At 35.9% G+C, this 21,533-nt stretch overlaps 1 protein-coding gene across 1 annotated transcript; it reads right to left on the reverse strand.

Moving 5' to 3' along the window:
• Positions 1-11,253: 11,253 nt before the first annotated feature.
• On the reverse strand, positions 11,254-14,605 carry LOC139972966 (ryncolin-4-like). The gene is made up of 3 exons (XM_071979283.1): positions 14,347-14,605; positions 13,841-14,102; positions 11,254-11,603 (listed from the first exon to the last, which is right to left on the reverse strand). The coding sequence occupies exons 1-3, from the start codon at positions 14,371-14,373 to the stop codon at positions 11,254-11,256; spliced, it is 639 nt and encodes a 212-aa protein (XP_071835384.1). The 5' UTR covers positions 14,374-14,605.
• Positions 14,606-21,533: the final 6,928 nt, after the last annotated feature.

A 21,533-nucleotide genomic window follows, 5' to 3' on the forward strand; every position in this document is an offset into this window, starting at 1 on the left:
TCCGATCTTCGTCGCTGTAATACCTTCAAAGAATATCAAAGAAGTTAATTAGGACGTGATTGAATTATTATTATTTGTTCCCTACTGCAATGCGATTTGTTGCTAACAACTATTGCACAGAAATACTTATACTTATATTTCTAACTTCAGTTTGTAGTTTGGGCTAGATGTTTACAGTTTCCTTGGAAGAAGAACTGCACTGTACCTAAGTACAATCTGTACTTAAATTCCACAATACTAAAAATAATTGATTCAAACTTTCGTTTCGATAAAAAAGCGAGATTCTATTTGAAATAACGACGTTGTATTACATCGCTATATATTGCTGCAATCAAAATCTGAAGTAAATTTTTACAAAACTATTTAAACTTGAAAAGAAAACATCAAGTAATCAGCCATACCGTCCATCCACCAGTATCAAGATCATTGTTACAGTAAGCCTCAAACGGTTCCGGATAGCCATCTGGTTTAATAAGGTACACTCCAGATGTATTGTGGGTAGAGGAACATGCAATCGATACTTCTTTGCAATCTCTCGGATACGCAGGTTGTTGCAAAACAAAGTATGAAGAACCTGGATGGAAAGTAAACAAGGTTAACATTTTATTGTGACTGAAAAATAATTTCAGCTAACGAAAATATCGCCTAAGATGCTTTATCTCAATTGCCTCTCTCCACACAGGGGTTAATGGGTACATGCCAGTTAACTTGTCATTGGGCGCAGTATATAACTGCAGCCGTCTGGAGGGATTGTCTCTGGGACAGGTTATTATTGAACAGGGGTAATATAACGTCTGTAAAGCTCTTTGAAACCTATCGCTGTTTAAAAGCGTTACATGAATCAAATATTATGATTAATATTTTTACTATAAGACTTTTTAGCTAATTGTAAGAGAACTGGTTTCGTTACTTAGCGAGTTAAGGCAATGCATCAGTTTAAATATCAGCTATTACTCAACTACCATATAGTCACGACTAAAGTTAAATGAAGTAATCGTTATTGAATTCTCAGATGTAAATGATTTGAAGCATTATTTGTGATTAGTTTTCAGCCTGCAATGGAAATTCAAAGACCAAGTAACTTGATTTCTTTTTAACCAAGCTTCCGTAGTTATCAATCATATCCAAGTGACATCAAAAGACTCACGAAAACAGGAAAATCCCTTTTGTTTAAAGTACCTGAGAAAATATCGTAGGATATAAAAAGATCGAAAGTATACTACTCAGAGGAAATCAACCACAAAATAGATATTCGGAAAAAGTAACACGACTGAAAAACAAAACGTCAAGAGCGACCATTAAAAAGCTAACATTTCCAGCCATTCAAGTTGTCCAACTGAGGTGTTAACGTTTACATTACATAAGTTATATACCTTACAGAGGTTACTTCTTATAATAAGAAAAATCATGTGATATAAATAATACACCTACCTGAAGATCTTCCCTCGGCACTGACGATTATCTGTGTAATAAAAGATTTACTGAATACATTACAAGACATACAGAGTATTGCAGTCAACATAAAGCAGGATCAGATTAAATCTAATGTTAATAAAACCAGTTTGAGGGAAAGAAAGAACCTTTCGCAAACTGGTCTAAAATATGTTAGTTTAAGAGTAAAGTCGATTTATACTTTGATAAAGTTTCCGGATAACCACTTACAATGATGTTTTTCTTTTGTCTATATTCCATATCTGATTTACAGGTCAATGATCACTTACAGGGTAAAACTTTCTTCCAGGAAACATTAGGTTACTGGCATTTTCCGGTTTTACAGCTACTCTGGCACATGATACGTACGTGAAGGACAAAGGCAATAGCCGGCTTCTTCCTGAAACAGCTTTGTTGCTTAATGCAGACAGATGTTCTTTGTTCAAGTCATATTTTGACATTAGAACATTTCAAACATGGGTTGTAACACATTTGTGTTTAACAGTCCTTAATAACACGTAGGGATCATTGACATCGCCCCAGCTATTCTTGTTGGACGAAGATTACCGTGTCTTGATACTTACCGTGCACAATGAAACTCTGAGTTTTTAATGGTGTCATTTTACTTGTAAGGTAAGTTCATAGCCATAGATTTGTATATCTTGCTAACTAAACAATTGTAGCAGCGCTACAGAAGCTCAGCTAAGCTTCTATTTGAAATCATTATGTCTAGTGTTGTGCTGATATCGCCAATATTGGACCTGGCCGATATCCGATTTTTTCAATCTCAAAATCGGCCCCATACCGTTACCGATATTTTTCAACAGCCAGTATGAATGTCAAATCGCACTTTAAGTCATATTTTAATACATAAAGAATCAGAATTATCATCGGCTACCGTAAAATATTATATTGCACAGCACACAAACAGTAACCACTTGATAATTCCTTTGTGCCTATTCTATAACATTAGCCCTAACCTCTTTTTAACTGAATGATCATAGTCCCCAACAAGATGATATGCAAGAAACTATGTGCTAGCATTTTGTTCTTGGAACAACACAAGTCCATTCTTCCTATTACTTCTGTTGAACGGTTCGTTACTCTGTTTGCCCCACTACGTTCAAAACTTAAGCTGCAAGTCTTATACAAATTGTTGTCACAAAGAGCCACGACATTCTTAGCAAAGAATGTTAAAAGATGACGACAAGTTATGAATAAAACTGACTTCATATAGAAAAGACATTAGCGTGTCCTGGCTAAGAACTTTTACTACTCTTAGTGATTAACAGAACCAAAACCACGATATTTTCTTTATTTTTTTTTAACTTCCGTAAAAAAAAATATCCTACCATTTGCCGGTTATACTGACAACTAAGCCTAGCCAAAATTAGCAAGTGCCTCGTCCTTGAATTATTCGACAAATTGTTTCAAACAAAATTCTCAAAATACAATCTTTTCAACAGTCATTTATGTTTTAACAAAATGCATCCATGATACTCATTGCAGCTTTTTAAGAGATACAGACTTTTTGGAATGATTCAGTAGGGGGTGTCCACGTGTTATGAAATGTATTCTCAGCTGAGGACTAGAAGCACTGTGAAAGTTAGTGTGATAAGCTACTACTGTAGTTATAAACATATAGTCACATAGACTTGTGAAATTTACTTTAAAGCGCTACAAAGACTGGTATGTACGTAACGTTAAGTGGCTTGACTGGTCTTCTTACAGATTGTTATATCATTAGATCGGTAAATATTTTTTTTAGAACATTTCGTCATGTATGTTTGACTTGCTAGAACAAATTAATAAATCATCGCAAGAAACAAGAAGTGGCTTTGTTGTGGGAAAACAGAGCAGAAATTGGAATTGGCTCCAACAATATAGGTCATTCTCACACGTATTACACACACAAACTGTGAAAAGGGTCAAATTGGAAATATGTAGGCCTTTTACAGAGAATAACATCGAACTAGATTGGATTTGATCGAGTCTCCCACGGGTGGAATTTTGTCCAACAATGACGGGAAATTAAAATGGAAGACAATTTGCTACTCACATCAAAACGCATGCTGTTCATGAATACTAAAAGGTTGAAAAACAAATAACATGATCATGGCATATGATTGTGGCCCACATTTCATTATAACTTAAATCTTTACAGAAGCCCGTGATTTGAGTCCTCACATGACGACAAAAAATATTTTTCGTGTACAATTTTGGTTCACCGCCATTCAAAATTATATCTTCAAAGCAAAATGGTAGAAGTACGTTATGGCATAGCAAATGTAAGACAACCTTAGTAACGCTACCTCAACAAATCTACGTGGTGCAGTAAGAAGAATAGACTTTTAGCAATTTAATTGTATCTGTTATAACATGATGATCATGATGATGATACACATTGCAAGAGATAAAGAATGTCAACAGAAAGGACAATATAAAAAGAAGAAGTTAAGGAAGAATGAAGGAATTTAATCTCTTTTCTCTCAGACCAAGTCATTCATGACCAAAATTCCATAGTGTGATATTGTTCTACCATAGGGGGAAAGAATTGAACCAATACTCGGCTTTAAATTTGTAAAATTATCAAGGATCGGAAGCAGCTTAAACACATTTTTTTTCTTGTTTGTTAATGCCGAATAATTATGATATAAACATGTTAGAACAGCCGAGCATATGACAGTTCAAAGTTTATTTAATGACAATGTTGTCTTTCAAGACAAACACATATTGTATAGCAATTCTAGTAGTGAAATAGACAATTCTCTGAATAACCAGAAAACAAGGTTTAGATCATTCCTGCAATTTTAGCAGTTCTCTGATGTTTTTTCTCTCCATCAAATTTGTGAAAATGCTTCAAACTGTGAATGCACATGGGTGATAGTTTTTACATGTCGAAAATGTTAGGAATGACTTTTTGGCGCGATTTAGTATCCTTCTAGAAGAATATTTTCCTTGGGTACAGAAAATGGTATCACACTTACCTAAAGTTATGAAAAAAATTATAATCTACATTTTATACTTTGCCGTTGTCAACAGATTAAAGCCGTCAAGGCGATTTATTTGGGATATAGCCAACGTTTTTGTTGTCGTCGAGAATGTTATTCAGGAAGCACAGACGGTGTGCGACGTTATTGTTGTATCTGTATAAAACATTGTGTTTATTGTCACCGTATGCTGAGTATCACATGCCGTTTGTTCCCTTGAATATAATGGAGGAATTTAACTCGATATCCTTCAACATATAAAGCGAATTATTACCATACATTGAGCAGTGATAGATGTTATGATAATACTTTCTAGTTTTTGCAACGTATTAGAAAAGAGACCTTTAAATACAGCGTCATGTATTTTATGTTGTTTAATTTGTAAAAGTCTATCATCGATGTTTGTTAAGTACAGGGAGAGTTTCCTTTGTATACTGAATTATAGTACATGTTACTGTAAGCGATATAAGAAATGTTAAGTTTTATACTACACCAAACAGCCCTATCACGAAGGGAGGGTGTGAGTCGGGTAGGAGGGAGTGATTGATGGCAGCGAAGAGGGAGAGTATATGGGTGGGGATCGGTGACTACTCCCATCGCATACATGTTGTAGATGGAGTACATTTTCAATGGTCCTAGGTTAAGTAGCCTTGTTATCAAGTTTGAAAGACAACATACATGAGAATATATTCGCGTTGGTTTTACATTTAATTACTGTATTCAAATTGAGACTAATAAACGTTACAAGAACGTTTATATGATCGCCACAACTTTATGGAACACCTTGTGTGGAAATCAAAATAAACTACGGTATTTGTGGTTAAAGAATTAAAAGATAACTTAAAGGATCATGAATATCTGTCTTTCTTGTAGTAGTCTATTTCCATGTAATACGCTAACACCTAATACACTATTTCGCATATTTTTAGTTAATATATGCATTAGATATTTAGTTCTTTGCATGGTGAACTAGCCTTAAATATTCCAATATTTGACAGAAAACATCACTTTGGATTGTCATTAGAATGTTGGTGAAATGGATTGTGTCAAAAGGCTTTTTTTTAATAAAAATGAAATGTAATATAAATTTGGTGATAATTTTCTCACTCCAATTATGTTGTATTACTTGTTTTCTGTTTTTTTTTACTGTTATAGATTATGTCTAAGTAAATACAAACAACAAAGCTATAAATTGAAAAGTATAAATATTTAAAGGACAATCAACAAGAATAAGAATCAGTTTATTATTAAAAGTTATAGAAGATTTCTCTGCGTCTGTATTATGTTATTCTGCAAGTAATATCGGCCTTTAGTGCATGTTATTCGTATGATCGGGTAAAATTTTAGATTTGCCTGTCGCACTTTGTCCAGAATGCAGCCTAAATTTGGAGCTATAATGTCAAAAAAACTGAATAAATGGAAGAAAAAAATACAATTCCTTCGTGCATTTGTCTTTATTTAATAAGGCATTTATGCAGCTTTTGATTTTTATTTTTTTAGTCTGGATTGATTACACAAAGACTACACAAAGAAGTACGTTAAACGAAAAGCTATTTTATCGTTTCTTAAATGTATGTATTGAATGCCATATGAGCATATCAAGGATGTGCACATTTTCTGTTACTGTTTTAGTTAGCTAACGATATCTAAATATATCTCAATTAAGTTTCCCATTCGGAATCATAATCTTCTTTTTTCCTTTTAATTTCCCTCTTATCTTGGCAATGTGATACGACATTAGGTATGAGTCGGTATCAAGGAGTTACCTTTGGTCAAGTTATATTACTTCTCGACATAATCATTAACGAAATCAGCCTCATTTAACTGTCACTTTAAAAAAAAAATCGACAGAGTTTTTCTTTACAAACTTTATCAGTTCAAATAAAATAAAGGAACATGTCTTACATTTGTTCTGCTCTAATATCCGTCATATTTAGAATAACGGAATATTGGGATTATATTTCTTTGGAATCTCTTACAATATATAGAGTTACTGAGGGAAATGAGAAACACAAAAAGAGAGAAAAATTAGAAGCTAGCCACTTAAACCGCCGGAGACATTTTCATGATCGCGTATACACCATGCTTTAATGTAAGCAATTTGAAACCAGAACGTACTGCCCGAAAAATAACATTTGGTATTTTTCTGGCTTTGTGGAAGTATTTTATCTTTGATAATTCGTTCTGCGATAAATCCGTGTAACCTAAGTTTTCTATTTTTAGTATTAATTTAAGTTTCCATAAATTAGTTTTAAATTAGATTGACGTGTACACCAGTTGGATTTATTGTTATTCAACTTTGTTTCCTTGAATAATATGATATTTTCAAAATACATTTCAAAGTACCTTTATTTTTGTTGAAGATTGTTTTTTCAAACTTTGACACACATATAACGCTATCTATTAAAGAGATCTCTATGAGCATGTAAAGGAAGTAAATATTTAGGTGCTCTTCAGAAATTTATATCTGAAACTTTCGTGTTTGGATGATAGTTCAAACAATATAATCAAACGTACAACTGAGCATTTCTTCTAATTTGATTAAACCTGAACAACAGTTTAAAGTTATAGATTTCTAATTTAAAGGATGTACCTTGTCATTATAGTTTTGTCCACTGTAGTTACCCAATTAAGCATCTTTGTGATTGGATTATCACATAGAAATTGTTTTGTTTTAGATTAGTTAACGCACATGTTGCTTTAATGTATTCATCAGGATAACTTGGACAAAGACGAGCAATAAAATGTCTGTTCGGAAATCATATCAAAATAACAGAGCTGACAAAGGAAGTTGCCTTTACGCAGAAGAAAACCAAATTATTCGTATGTAGTTTATATCGAAAAACAAAAGCAAGGCGTTATAATAAATAAAAAAAAAAACATTGAAAACATTTAACTATACAAAGCTTACCGAATAACGCTCTGTTTCAAAAGGGAATCTCATGATTGGATTTTTAACAAGAAGAACTTTTTTTTTAAAAGTTATTGTATAGTGTTTTAGTTATCGCTGAAATAAATGAATTTCTTGTTTTTAGTTATCGAACTCGTAGCCAATATTATGGAGTATACATTTATGAGCTAGAATGATTTACATTTGAATTTAAGCTCACTAATTTGTAATATGAATTGAGTGTTGTAACGTGATGGTATGGATCTGTGAAAGGTAGGGTTGGCCATTGAAGGGAAACCTTGTGAACAGATGTGCTGTAAAGGATATGTTGGGAACGATATACTCATAAAGTTTGAAAAAAGGATTACTTTTTCCTGGCCTTATCACGAAACTTGATTGACTTTGAAAAATTGGTGGGTAACGAAAACACGTTTGAGATGTATGAATGAGCTTTTCTTCTAAGTATTTTACATATGTGGCAAATTTTAAAGAATACTGTATATAAGCAAAGAAGAACCGATTAGAGCTAATCTTTTGTTTTTATTCCAATATATGTGGTTAAATTAAAAGACGTTTCGTCATTTTTATCGAAACACTGCTGTCTTTTTTCGAAGTTAAAAATTCGGAGTATTTCTAATTGAAGGCCTTCTAACTGTAATTTATCAGGATTTTTTATCGATATTTTCCTATTATTTCGAAGACGCTAACTCTTCACTTTTCACATAATTTAATATTAACAGAGTTAGCTCAACAACACATTGATGCAACTTATGTTATTTTTTTTCGAAACAGAAAATATTTCAATGGAGTAAAATATAAAATATATTAAACAATAGAAAGACTTACCATTTCTGTTCCAAACAAGTTCCAAATCGTCAAAACAGTCAAACAAACTTTGAAACACTTCTCCATGATTTCGAGTTTGTATAAATGAGACGCGAAAATATTTACGATGAAGTGCAAGATAGCAAATGACACAGAGTATCTATTCAGGGCTGTCCAACACCCTATTAAAATGACCGTAGTAGTATGGATGTCCATTAATGCCATCATTTTATTTGAAATATGATTTGGTGAACAGCTTATACAAATGTGCTGCACATCTATAGTATTATTGGCTTGTGTGTAAAGAAGACTATTCGACATGCGCAATCCAACTTAATATTATTTACAGCTATATATATCTTGCACTTTCAGTCAATAGTGCAGTAAGCTTCAGTGGCATTATGTTAAACTGTCCTTGTTCCGATCCATACAACATAACACCTTCTGTATACTTATTGACTATCGTGCCTCTAGTTCCAACGACAGCAACGGTATTGCAATTCAATCAATGTAAATGTATTTGGTTTTAAACGAATATTAATTACAATGATCACTTTTAATCTACAATACATTTAGTGTGGTTTATGTTAAAGTTATGTAGTTGTGTGCCAAACGACGTCAATGCTAGTAGGAATGTTGATTTTCTTGTTCTGGTTAAGCTGCTGCTATTACCGATATTTTAAGAAACATGTATGAGTGATTATTTTAGCTAAGTTACTTCGCTTTTGGTTGGAAGGCAAAATTAAAGCAGTATCGAAAGGACAGGAAGTGATACTACTAATAAGCACTATATAACGTGCATGAACTAGTACAATACATCTTATATACCGTGAAATTTACGGTATGATCTATCCTATACTATCAATATGTATGTACAAATATATAATTAATTCACACTTTGGAACATTCAAAGTTGGTCAGTGGTACGCTATATGAACAATACTTCCTTGTTTTATGGTGCCTACATCACATCCTGTTTGCGGAATCGAGTATTCTCACATCTGATTGAATAAACATTTCAGCTGTTACACTGGGCTTTGACTAATTTGTTTATAGACTGTAAGAATTACATCAATAATGACTGTAAATTATAAGGAAAAATATTTTTCATTTATATAAGATATTTAATCAAGGAGCATGTTTTGACCTATGGAAAGGTAGGTTGGATATTAGATTTTTTCTTTGATACAAATTTTTAAATGAAATGTATATCTGTTAACCAGCAGAGGTGTAGCTAGAGCTTATTTAGAGGCGTAGAGCTACTTTACAAGCGTAGCTATAAGTGGTTCTTTTAACAGTGGCCCCCATTTCTCAGGGGGCCCGAGGGTTGGCTACCAACGGAGACAACTGTCAATGATGATTTTGCATGAATAATTATATGAGTACCAGCACGCCCACGCCATTCTATTATTTAGCTGACAGTGGCGTAGCAAGAGGTAGAGGAAAAGCTGCCCCTCCCACACACAAAAACATTTTCAGGGACGAAAACTGGGACGGCAAGGAAAATTAACCAAGAAAAATAAATAGCTATCATATATGATACTGGATAGGTTACTCTATGTTACAGCACGGCGTTAAGTGCTTCTCAGAAGGCTGCTCTCTTAAGCTATATGCCCACTAAGCACATTAATAGGTTTGTATTAACATATTCACTTCGAGTCAGTTATAATCATTTCTAGACAAAATTCCGTGAGTCGCACGGAACTGGATTGTCATCTTTAATAAAAGGTCACTGAGAAAGGAGATTAATGCGTTTACCTACCCTCATGTCCTATTTCGTATTTTAAATGTATTATGTATTCAATATATATACAAGGCCGTAGACACAGGGACCATGGGAACACGAACCTAACCACCCCCCCCTCCCCCATCCCGAGAGTTTCTAGCAAGTGGTTAACAAATGTTATAACACCCGAACGCAAATGTATTTAATATAAAATGAAAATGATAGCATCATGCTTCTCAACACCCTTACCGAGACACAATTTTCAGAAAGGTGAGGGTACACTACTCCCATTAAGCCCCACCCCTGTCTTAAGATCCCTCCCTAGTACGGACCTCCACCTAAAATTTGAATTAAATTTCGTAACAGGGTGTACAAACTGTACATTTTCATGCAATTGCATATCGGTACAGGCGTTAAGTCAACCACATTCACATTCTGTGAACCGTCTGAAATAGTACAGTATTACTTAATTGAAACTTGTTTTGCCAATGCCAGACATGCCAGGCATATTAAATATACAATATAAAATTGATACACTTTTCAACTATAGCGATGCATTTCACGGCAGAACTAAATCTTTAAGCTAACCATTTTATTAGTTCAGAAAACAAATACTTTGTTATGTAAACCAGTTGAGTCTAGATACAATACGTCAAACCTTCGAAGTATTACGCGTACTGCCGAGGTGACTATTGTTGCACGAAAAAAAGAACCGGATATCCCATTGACGTTGCGCGAAAGAGAAACTAAATACTGGATGTTGTGCCTGGTTTACTCACTCTTCGAAATATGAATTCGCGTATTCCTTGACTTTGAATGCCATAACAAATTGTGACAAATAAAGATGGAAACACATTTGGCAATATCTGTGGGTGAAATTGACTCCCGTATCAATTCAATCAGTGCATGTGAAAACAAAAAGAAATAAAATAGTTCATAATCACTAAAGAGCAAGAATCGTTACATATTCACTTTCATGCAACTGTTAATTTCCAACCAACAATTTTTTTTGGGGGGCGGGAGGGGTAGGAGGGTGAGGGTTGACTACGGGGGATGCAAAACATTAAGGACTAATGAACAAGTTACTTTAATGTTTTATTGTGATTCTTTTGTGAGACTCTAACAATAATCAATTTTCGAACTTTTAAACAACAGTAAGCTGGTTAATATTAATAATTTGACATCAAAACAATCAATTAATATGTTCTCACTCCCTTAAAAATGAATTATTTGTCGAATCGTCCCGATTGTAAATTTTGTTGCATTTTCTTCTTCTTTCTTGTCTATGGCACGTCCAGTTGTCCGACGCTCGCAGATCTATATGGATCTTTTCTTACTTTTCTTAGTAAAAACTGCTCTTTTGGGCAACTTGTTATTTAAACTGTTTTTGTCTACACAGGCCGTATTTTCATATCTTTGTATTGCAGGCTGCATCCGTAACCGTTCACACTATAACTATAACTGTAACGATAACTATGCCAGAACATGTTCTTTCCCTGAGTAGAGCCGTCGTAGTCTCCGTTGAGATTTGAATTTGTGCAACGAAGACAGCAGTTGCCAACAGGGATATATGAGCACAAGTTATCACTAGTACCACAGTAACTATAACAATAATAGTAATATAAATGGTACCACCAGGCTCCTCGATGTCCCTCTGCACACGAGTAACTATTGTATTTGTCGTTGTCCTGGTCTTTTGTACTGAATTGTTTATTGTTGCTAATAGACATATCAGCAGAACCTGAAAGAAGCGAGAAAGAGTAAATAAACCGATCAATTTATATACTTTGAACGAATCAAACATAGGATACAAGTAAGATGACAGTGCGTTTTTGTCCTACCACGATGAAAACGTCAGTTCCTCATTTTTTGTTTGTTCAATAATTAAGATAAATAAGTAGGTATTTTGTCTTTGCAAGGACGTTGTTATACTTTTTTTCGTCGTTTAAAATACAGTGCCCCAGCAGGAGTAACATACAGATGGGGAAACTACTTTAACCAAATACTAGGTTTGGTTACTAGAATCGCTAATATCGCTCTTTAATTTTATTTTATTTTTCTCGGCATTTAACACTACTCTTCATTCTTTCATTTATGTGATTGTTATATTTAAGTTCACAACTGAGTTTCCTAACTCTGTCAAAACTCTAGTTATACATTTCTTGTTTGTGTCGGTGTTAAATGTTGCAATTTGTTGAATAATAGTATGTTTAATTTGATTTGCATAACCAAATGTTCATTTATCACCTATATTCAAACCAGTGCTTATATTTTTCTTGTACCATATAGGCAAACTTAGGATCTCTTCGAACTTGGACAAGAAGTATGGGAGGGCGGGGGGGGGGTGGGGTTGTGTGATGTACCTTCATATATCATTCAAGTTAGGAAAACAAGGGTATCACTGAAAGATCTAGTCCTGAGTAATCTAACATGTTATTATTACGTACAAAGTAATAATTGCATTTTGCTGAAAAGCCATCTCCCCATAAAACAAGAAACAAATAGACGACATAACTCTTTCTGTCAATATGATGGTTGTTATCTAATATCAGCCCGGCTCCAAGTTCCCTGTTCTACTGTATACAGGGTATACAGGGTGTTATTGTCATCGATTGTTCAATTCTTTACCCTGTAACTATAGCACTTTGCAATCTTTGTATCTTTCACGTTCTTTTACGTTGGATTATAAACGTAGATTGAAATTTACACTGTAAGACCAAAGACATGATTATTGATTTTCGTCGCAATACTTATCCTCAACCCCCTGTGGTTGTCAAAGGAAGTGTAGTTGATCGTGTTACGTCATATAAGTATCTTGGGGTAGTGCTGAATGATCACTTGGCATGGGAGATCATATTGATATATTGGTTAAAAAGTTGAATTCTAGATTGTACTGCCTCCGTAAGATGTCGAATTTTGATGTTCGTCATGACATCCTTGAAATGTTTTATAATTGTACCATTAGCGGGGTTTGGCGTTATTGCTTGATTTGCTAGGGTGGGAATGTCAACAAACATGAAAAAGATCGTATTAACAGCATCATTAAGAAAGCGGAGAGAGTAGTTAGGGAACCCTTGCCTTCCATTGACTCGGTTTACCACAGCCTTCTCGAGTCCAAACTGGACGCGGTATGGAAGGACGATACTCACCCCCTCTATGAGTTACTTCATAGTAGTCAGATGTCCGGAGGCAGTGGCACGTTGAGACTCCCGTGTCTCAAAACCAATAGATACAGAGATTCTTTCATACCCCGTGCAATTAAGCTTTTCAATGAGGTTTTGTTACGTTGACTCTCATATATTGACTTTTTCTTATTATTCTTGCTGTCTTATTGTACAATTAACTCATCTATTTTTGTAACATTTTCATTGTTTTATGAGCTAGTGCCTGAATTTCCCTTTGGGATCAATAAAGTTTTACTTACTTGTTTAGGTTGGGATGATAGTGATGTTGAGATTTAATTTCTCTGTGTCAGAAATACATAGAGCCTGGCTACTATTTTAATATCTACTGTAACAATTTTAAAGATTGCGTATGACGGTCACTCCTATCATGTTAGGTGCTTGTTACGTGCTTGTTACGTACAAACACGGCAAAGAGACATGTGTTGCCAATGAACAGTGAATCTTATCGTCTGCTTCTTATGTCTGTACACATTGTATATAGTCCTGAAAATTTACGTGCGTTCCAGCTGTAGCTCAAACGTTTGAAAGAAAATTGCAGTTTGGAATTGTAAATTGTTGTGAACATTGAACTCATATATCATTTAGCCAGGAATGCGGTAGCTATGAGATCAATACATTAGTTGTTGTAGAATAAACATGTAAGGAATACTACAAGAATTAGTTGCTATAGGAGAGCACGTCACAATATCCTCCTTGGTTGGCATTTTTGTGTTTTGGTCTTCACCCTTCTCCTTATTGACGTAATCGGTCCAGATTCATGTATGAGTCAATGATTAGAACATCACTTACTCACCTGTATTTCCACTGTATCTTCCAATTGATAGTCGATACTTGTCTGTCTCGTTATTAATGCTAAAAGTCGAATAGACGGCGTATTTCGATGATGAGCCGGAGTCCCTTAGATCAATACGAAGCTGGTACGGTTTCTGGTTGGTCATAGAGTGGATATATTTCATACCTAGCCAGTGGTCTTGATTTTTATTACCGAAACCGTTCTTGTAGTCCGACCAACCACGATAAAAGTCAACAGAGGCACTCGATCGTCGCTGGAAAACCTATGAAATGAAGACAAAAAGGTAATCCAACTGTATAATCTACTAATCCTTAAGAGCATGACATCCAAAGCCATCAAATAGTTTAACATAGATATGGATATTGTGAAAGTGAGATAATTTGCAAGAGTATTCTTCTTCTTGATTTTTTGTCCTAAAATGGTCGAGATCTGTAGTGGATCATTTTGAGGAAAGAAAAGTATAATGTGAAGAAGAATTTAAATCCTTCAATGTTTGCAAAACTCACCGTCCATCCTCCTCCGTTACTTTCCATCTCACAGTAAACCTGAATGCCGCTTGGCCAACCATCAGGGTAAATGGTGTAAACACCATCACTGCGTGTACCGGAAACATAAAGCTCGTAGCAATCTTTTGGGAACACGCTTGTGCACGTCTCTCCGTCCCCTTGGTAGTTTGGATTGCAGTAACATTTACGGACACCGTTCCTCTCAGCACAGGTTGCGTGACTACTACACTGGTAACTCTCATCTAAAAGCCGGGTATTCCTACAAGTTTTTCTTTGTGTACATCTTGAATTGCTGTAAAAGTGGCCTTCCTAATTGAAGAAATGCAGCCACCCCCCCAAAAAAAACTAATAAATGAATTATGAATTTGCGGTTGTCACAGTGAAATGTACATGATTAAAACGGTGGATGGCCAATGATAAATCCCCTCGAATGATCTAGGTATGGATATGAACCTTTTTGAAAGTTTTATGGAGTATTTGAAGCCAACTCCGATCGGGGAGGCGATAGGATCCGCCATCAAAAGAGGAGCTGCAAATATTGCATTCAACGTCTTATCGTGACTAAACTTTAGGCATACAAATAGTGCTAATCGCAAGGATGTGAAAAAAAGTATCCATGGATTGATGTGTTCGTATTATCAGTGGACACACACCCGTAGGAGGGGTGTCGTAATTCCCGACTAAACGTAATACATCCCTCGACTGACAGTTTTGACTGAACTGGCGACAAAAAAATGGGTCAATGGCCCAATCCCAACCACGATATCTACGCCACTCGGTTATCTGTAAATGTAATGTCATTATCGACACGTATAAATAGTAAAGGTCTCCTCCTAAATATATGGACAATGATTTAGAAAAAACATTACAAAATGACCTGAAAGAACCGTACTGACCCCTAATACACTTCCTATGTCAGCAACGAAGCAGTTGTGAGTGCACGTCTCTCCGTCCCCTTGGTAGTTTGGATTGCAGTAACATTTACGGACACCGTTCCTCTCAGCACAGGTTGCGTGACTATTACACTGGTAACTCTCATCTACAAGCCGGTTGTTCCTGCATGTTAATTTTCCTGTACATCTTGAATTGATGTAAAAGTGGCCCTCCTAATTTAAGATAAACAGCGAAAGGAAAAACAACAACTAATAAATGAATGATGAATTTGCGGTGGTCAGAGTGAAATGTACAGAATTTCAAAGGTAAATGGCCGTGATAAGTCCCGTCGAATGATCTAGGTATGGATATGGACCTTTAAGAAATTTGTATGGAGTATTTGAAGCCAACTCCGAAGTAGGAAGCGAAGGGATCCGGTCTAAAAAAGTAGCTGCAAATATTGCATTCAACGGCTTATCGCGACTATAATTTCGGCCTACAAATAGTTCTAACCGCAAGACTGTAAAAAAAAAGTATCCAAGGATTTTTGTGTTAGTCTTATCAGTGGATACACACCCGTAGGAGTGATCTCGTGATTCCCGACTAAACGTAATACATCCCTCCACTGAAAGTTTAGACTTGACAGGGACAAAAGAATGGGTCAATGGCCCCTGCCCAACCAAACTGCGCACGCAACTCGGTTATCTGTAAATGTAATGTCATTATCGACAAGTATAAATAGTAAACGTTTCCTTCTAAATATATGGACAGTGATTAAGAAAAAACATTACAAAATGACCTGAAAGAACCGTACTGACCCCTAATACACTTCCTATGTCAGCAACGAAGCAGTTGTGGGTGCACGTCTCTCCGTCCCCTTGGTAGTTTGGATTACAGTAACATTTACGGACACCGTTCCTCTCAGCACAGGTTGCGTGATCACTACACTGGTAACTCGCCTTTATAATCTGGTTGTTTCGGCAGGTTGATCTTCGTGTACATCTTGAATTAACGTAAAAATCGCCAACCTGAATTAAGATATTTAGCCAAAATGAAACAAACTAATAAACACATTTTGAATTTGCGGTTGTCACAGTGAAATGTACATAATTTAAGCAGTGGGTGGCCAAATATAAGTCCCCTCGGATGATCTAGCTATGAGTATTAACCTTAGACACGTTTAATGAAGTATTTGAAGCCAACCCCGAAGTAGGAGGCGAAGGGATCTGCCATACAAAAAAGTAGTGCAAACATTGCATTCAACGGCTTACTGCGACTATATTTTAGGCGTACAAATAGTTCTAACCGCAAGACTTTGAATAAAGTATCCATGGATTTTTGTCCCAGGCTTATCAGTGGATAAACACTCGTAGGAGTGATCTCGTGATTCCCGACTAAACGTAATACATCCCTCGACTGACAGTTTTGACTGAACTGGCTATAAAAACATGTGTCAAAGGCCCCTGCCCAAATGTTGAGCAAGCAACTCGATTATCTGTAAATGTAATGTGATCATCGACACGAATAAATAGTAAACATTTCCTTCTAATTATATGGACATGATTAAGAACAATGCATCATAAAAATGACCAGAAAGAACCGTACTGACCCCTAATACACTTCCAATGTCAGCAACGAAGCAGTTGTGGGTGCACGTCTCTCCGTCCCCTTGGTAGTTTTGATCACAGTAACATTTACGGACACCGTTCCTCTCAGCACAGGTTGCGTGACTATTACACTGGTAACTCTCATCTACAAGACGGTTGTTCCTACAAGTTGATTTTCCTGTACATCTTGAATTGATGTAAAAGTGGCCCTCCTAATTTAAGATATTCAGCGAAAGGAAAAACAACAACTAATAAATGAATTATGAATTTGCGGTTGTCACAGTGAAATGTACAATATATCAACGGTAGGTGGCCGTGATAAATCCCCTCGAATAATCTAGGGATGGATATGAACCTTAATGAAGGTTTTATGAAGTATTTGAAAACAACTCAGACGTAGGAAGCAAAGGGAAACGGCCTTAAAAAATGCTGCAGGTATTGCATTCAACGGCTTATCGTGACTAAACTTTAGGCATACAAATAGTGCTAATAACAAGGATGTGAAAAAAGTATCCATGGATTGTTGTGTTCGTATTATCAGGGATCAAACACCCGTAGGAGTGGTCTCGTGATTCCCGACTAAACGTAATATATCCCTTGACTTACAGTTTTGACTGAACTGGCGACAAAAGAATGGGTCAATGGCCCCTGCCCAACCACGATATCTACGCCACCCGGTTATCTGTAAATGTAATGTCATTATCGACACGTATAAATAGTAAACATTTCCTTCTAAATATATGGACAATGCTTAAGAAAAATATTACAAAATGACCTGAAAGAACCGTACTGACCCCTAATACACTTCCTATGTCAGCAACGAAGCAGTTGTGGGTGCACGTCTCTCCGTCCCCTTGGTAGTTTGGATTACAGTAACATTTACGGACACCGTTCCTCTCAGAACAGGTTGCGTGACTACTACACTGGTAACTCTCATCTACAAGCCGGCTGTTCCTGCAAGTTAATTTTCCTGTACATCTTGAATTGATGTAAAAGTGGCCTTCCTAATTTAAGATAAACAGCGAAAGGAAAAACAACAACTAATAAATGAATGATGAATTTGCGGTGGTCAGAGTGAAATGTACAGAATTTCAACGGTAAATGGCCGTGATAAATTCCCTCGAATGATCTACGTATGGGTATGGACCTTTAAGAAAGTTTTATAGAGAATTTGAAGCCAACTCCGAAGTAGGAAGCGAAGGGATCCGCCCTTAAAAAAGTTAGCAACAAACATTGCATTCAACGGCTTATCGCGACTTTAATTTCGGCCTACAAATAGTTCTAACCGCAAGATTGTAAAAAAAAATATCAATGCATTGTTGTTTTCATCTTATCAGTAGACACACACCCGTAGGAGTGGTCTCGTGATTCCCGACTAAACGTAATATATCCCTCGACTGACAGTTTTGACTGAACTGGCGACAAAAAAATGGGTCAATGGCCCCTGCACAACCAAACTGCGCACGTAACTCGGTTATCTGTAAATGTAGTGTCATTATCGACACGTATAAATAGTAAACGTTTCCTTCTAAATATATGGACAATGATTAAGAAAAAAACATTACAAAATGACCTGAAAGAACCGTACTGACCCCTAATACACTTCCTATGTCAGCAACGAAGCAGTTGTGGGTGCACGTCTCTCCGTCCCCTTGGTAGTTTGGATTACAGTAACATTTACGGACACCGTTCCTCTCAGCACAGGTTGCGTGATCACTACACTGGTAACTCTCATCTACAAGCCGGTTGTTCCTGCAAGTTAATTTTCCTGTACATCTTGAATTGACGTTAAAATCGGCTTCCTAATTCCACGAAAAAATAAAGTAAATTAATTATGAATTTGCGGTTGTCACAGTGAAATGTACAGAATTTCAACGGTGGGTGGCCAATGCCAAAATTGCCCTGAATGATCTAGGTAAGGGTATGGATCTTTATGAAAGTTTTATGAGGTCTTTTAAGCCACCTCCGATGTAGGAGTTCGCTGGGTTTGCCATGAAAAGGTAGCCGTCAAATGTTACATTAAAATGGCCTATTGCGACTATACATTTGGCCTACAATTGGTTCTCACCGCAAAACTATCGACAGTATTCATGCAATTTAGTGTAAGGTTTATAAGGGCATGAAAATCCGTAGGAATAGTCTTGTGCTTCCTGACTAAATGTAAGTAAAATATTTGCTTCTTATAACATGGAAAAGTAAAGCACTTAAAATGCCCTGAAAGAAACGTACTGACCCCTAATACACTTGTTTTGTCAGCAACGAAGCAGTTACATTGGTTGAGAGGGATGCATTGTCCTTGCTCTCTCAGATAATCGCCGACACAAACACATTGCTCTGATTCTGTGCGAGAGGTAGCCGAGATGCAAGTATCAGGGGCTTCACAAGTCCTTTCACATGTCTCATTGCTAAATATCTCATTAGCTGGACACCATTCGGGGATTGTTTCTAAAGAACAGGAAAGAAAACATTTTAAATACTAGTAACTTGATACAGTCACGACAAATATGGCATGTGGCATAGAATAGTTTGTCGTCATTACTTAAATACGTGGTTTTCAGAAGGTTAAAGGAAAGAAACATACATTCAGAAGCTGCTCGAATAAATGTAGAACATTTTAAACAGTCAGTGGCCATTCCTTAGTCACATTAATGTTAATATTTATCCAATTTAACGAGATAAAACACCATCATTTGTTGTGCCATTAGTCTGAAACCAGGTAGTGATGGCTTAATTCTGTTTCAGAGTTCTCTCGGTGTAAGTATACTGCTCTCTGACAACAATGATAATTAATATCAACATCAAATTTCTTTTCGTTGGTTGTTCTGATCAAACTGGGAGACCAACCTGGTTTAATTGTAAACGTTCTGTTGTACTAACGGTAGGAACGGTTCCCTGTTCAGAGCTATGGTCGGTGTTGAGTACGAATCAGTCTTTAGTGAGTGCGTAATCACACTTTGGCTAATGGAGGCATTTTGAAATTCTATTATGGATACTAATACAAGATTAAGTATTTGAACTCGCGCTAAAAGCTACTTGCACCTGCACTCATATCATATCATGTTGTAATTGCTGCAATATGTATGGTAGCGCCGTTGTACTCGCTGATATACTACATGTATACTATTACTATATATATTGTAGCAGAATCTTCAAAACATATTTGACATGCCAAATTTACTTCCAAAGATCCCTTCGTTTTCAAAATAAATCTTTCATTTTCTGCACGTTTACTTTGATCATTAATAAATGACCACAATTTGTTTGATTATTTTGGTATTATATTTAATAATAATGTAAAAGACACTTACCATCTGATCTTTCGAATGTTCCTAAAGTAGATATATAATAGTCCCCCCATTCATCTGAGATACGAAATTTGTCGTACGTTACATAGTAAGTTTCTCCAGCAACGTTCTCAAAGTCCATTCGCAGTTGGTACCGCTTTTGATTTGTTAAGACGGCTATTTTCTCATTTCCGATCCAAAACTCACTCCCTAGAAAGCCAAAGCCATTTCTGAAGTCTGTCCAACTTCTACTAAAATTTACAGAATCCGATCTTCGTCGCTGTAATACCTTCAACGAATATCAAAGAAGTTAAGCGTTAACTAGGACGTGATTGAATAATTATTATTTGTTCCCTACTGCAATGCGATTTGTTGCTAACAACTATTACACAGAAATTTTAACTAATATTTCTAACATCAGTTTGTAGTGTGGGCTAGATGTTTACAGTTCCCTTGGAAGAAGAACTACACTGCACCTAAGTACAATCTGGTACTTAAATTTCACAATATTATAAATAATTGAATCAAATTTTCGTTTCGATAAAAGAAATCGAGATTCTATTTGAAATAACGACTTTGTATTACATCGCAATATATTGCTGTAATCAAAATTGAAGTAAATTTGTACAAAACTATTTAAAGTTGAAAAGGTGACATCGAGTAATCGGCCATACCGTCCATCCACCAGTATCAAGATCATTGTTACAGTAAGCCTCAAACGGTTCCGGATAGCCATCTGGTTTAATAAGATACACTCCAGATGTATTGTGGGTAGAGGAACATGCATTCGATACTTCTTTGCAATCTCTCGGATACGCAGGTTGTTGAAAAACCAAGTATGAAGAACCTGATGGAAATTAAAACAAAGTTAACATTTTATTGTGACTGAAAATCATTTTAGCTAACAAAAATATCGCCTAAGATGCTTTATCTCAATGGCCCCTCTCCATGCAGGTGTTAAATGGGTACATGTTAGGTAACTTGTCTTTGGGCGCAGTAAATAACTGCAGTCGTCTGGAGGGATTGTCTCTGGGACAGGTTATTATTGAACAGGGGTAATATAACGTCTGTAAAGCGCTTTGAAACCTATCGCTGCATAAAAGCGCTACATGATACCAATATTATCATTATTATTTTTACTATCAGACTTTTTAGCTAATTTTAAGAGAACTGGTTTCGTAACTAAGCGAGTTAAGGCATTACATCAGTTTAAATATCAACTATTACTCAACTACCATATAGTCTAAGATGTTATTATATTAAATTCTCAGATGTAACTGTTTTGAAGCATTATATGTGATAGTTTTAAGCCTGCAATGGAATTTCAAAGACCAAGTAACTTGAATTTCTTTTTCACCAGGCTTCGGTAGTTATCAATCATACCCAGGTGAGATCAAAAGACTCACGAAAACAGGCAAATCCC

The sequence above is a fragment of the Apostichopus japonicus genome, chromosome 9 (assembly GCF_037975245.1).
Source record: "Apostichopus japonicus isolate 1M-3 chromosome 9, ASM3797524v1, whole genome shotgun sequence".
Classification (NCBI taxonomy): Eukaryota; Metazoa; Echinodermata; class Holothuroidea; order Aspidochirotida; family Stichopodidae; genus Apostichopus; species Apostichopus japonicus.

Excerpts from the sequence above, each read along its gene's own strand:
- LOC139972966 (XM_071979283.1), bottom strand. The coding sequence starts at position 14,373 with ATGGAAAGTAACGGAGGAGGATGGACG. Across the intron at positions 14,103-14,346 it reads GTAACGGAGGAGGATGGACG|GTTTTCCAGCGACGATCGAG; the intron begins GTGAGTTTTGCA and ends TTCATTTCATAG. Across the intron at positions 11,604-13,840 it reads AAGATACAGTGGAAATACAG|GTTCTGCTGATATGTCTATT; the intron begins GTGAGTAAGTGA and ends CGCTTCTTTCAG.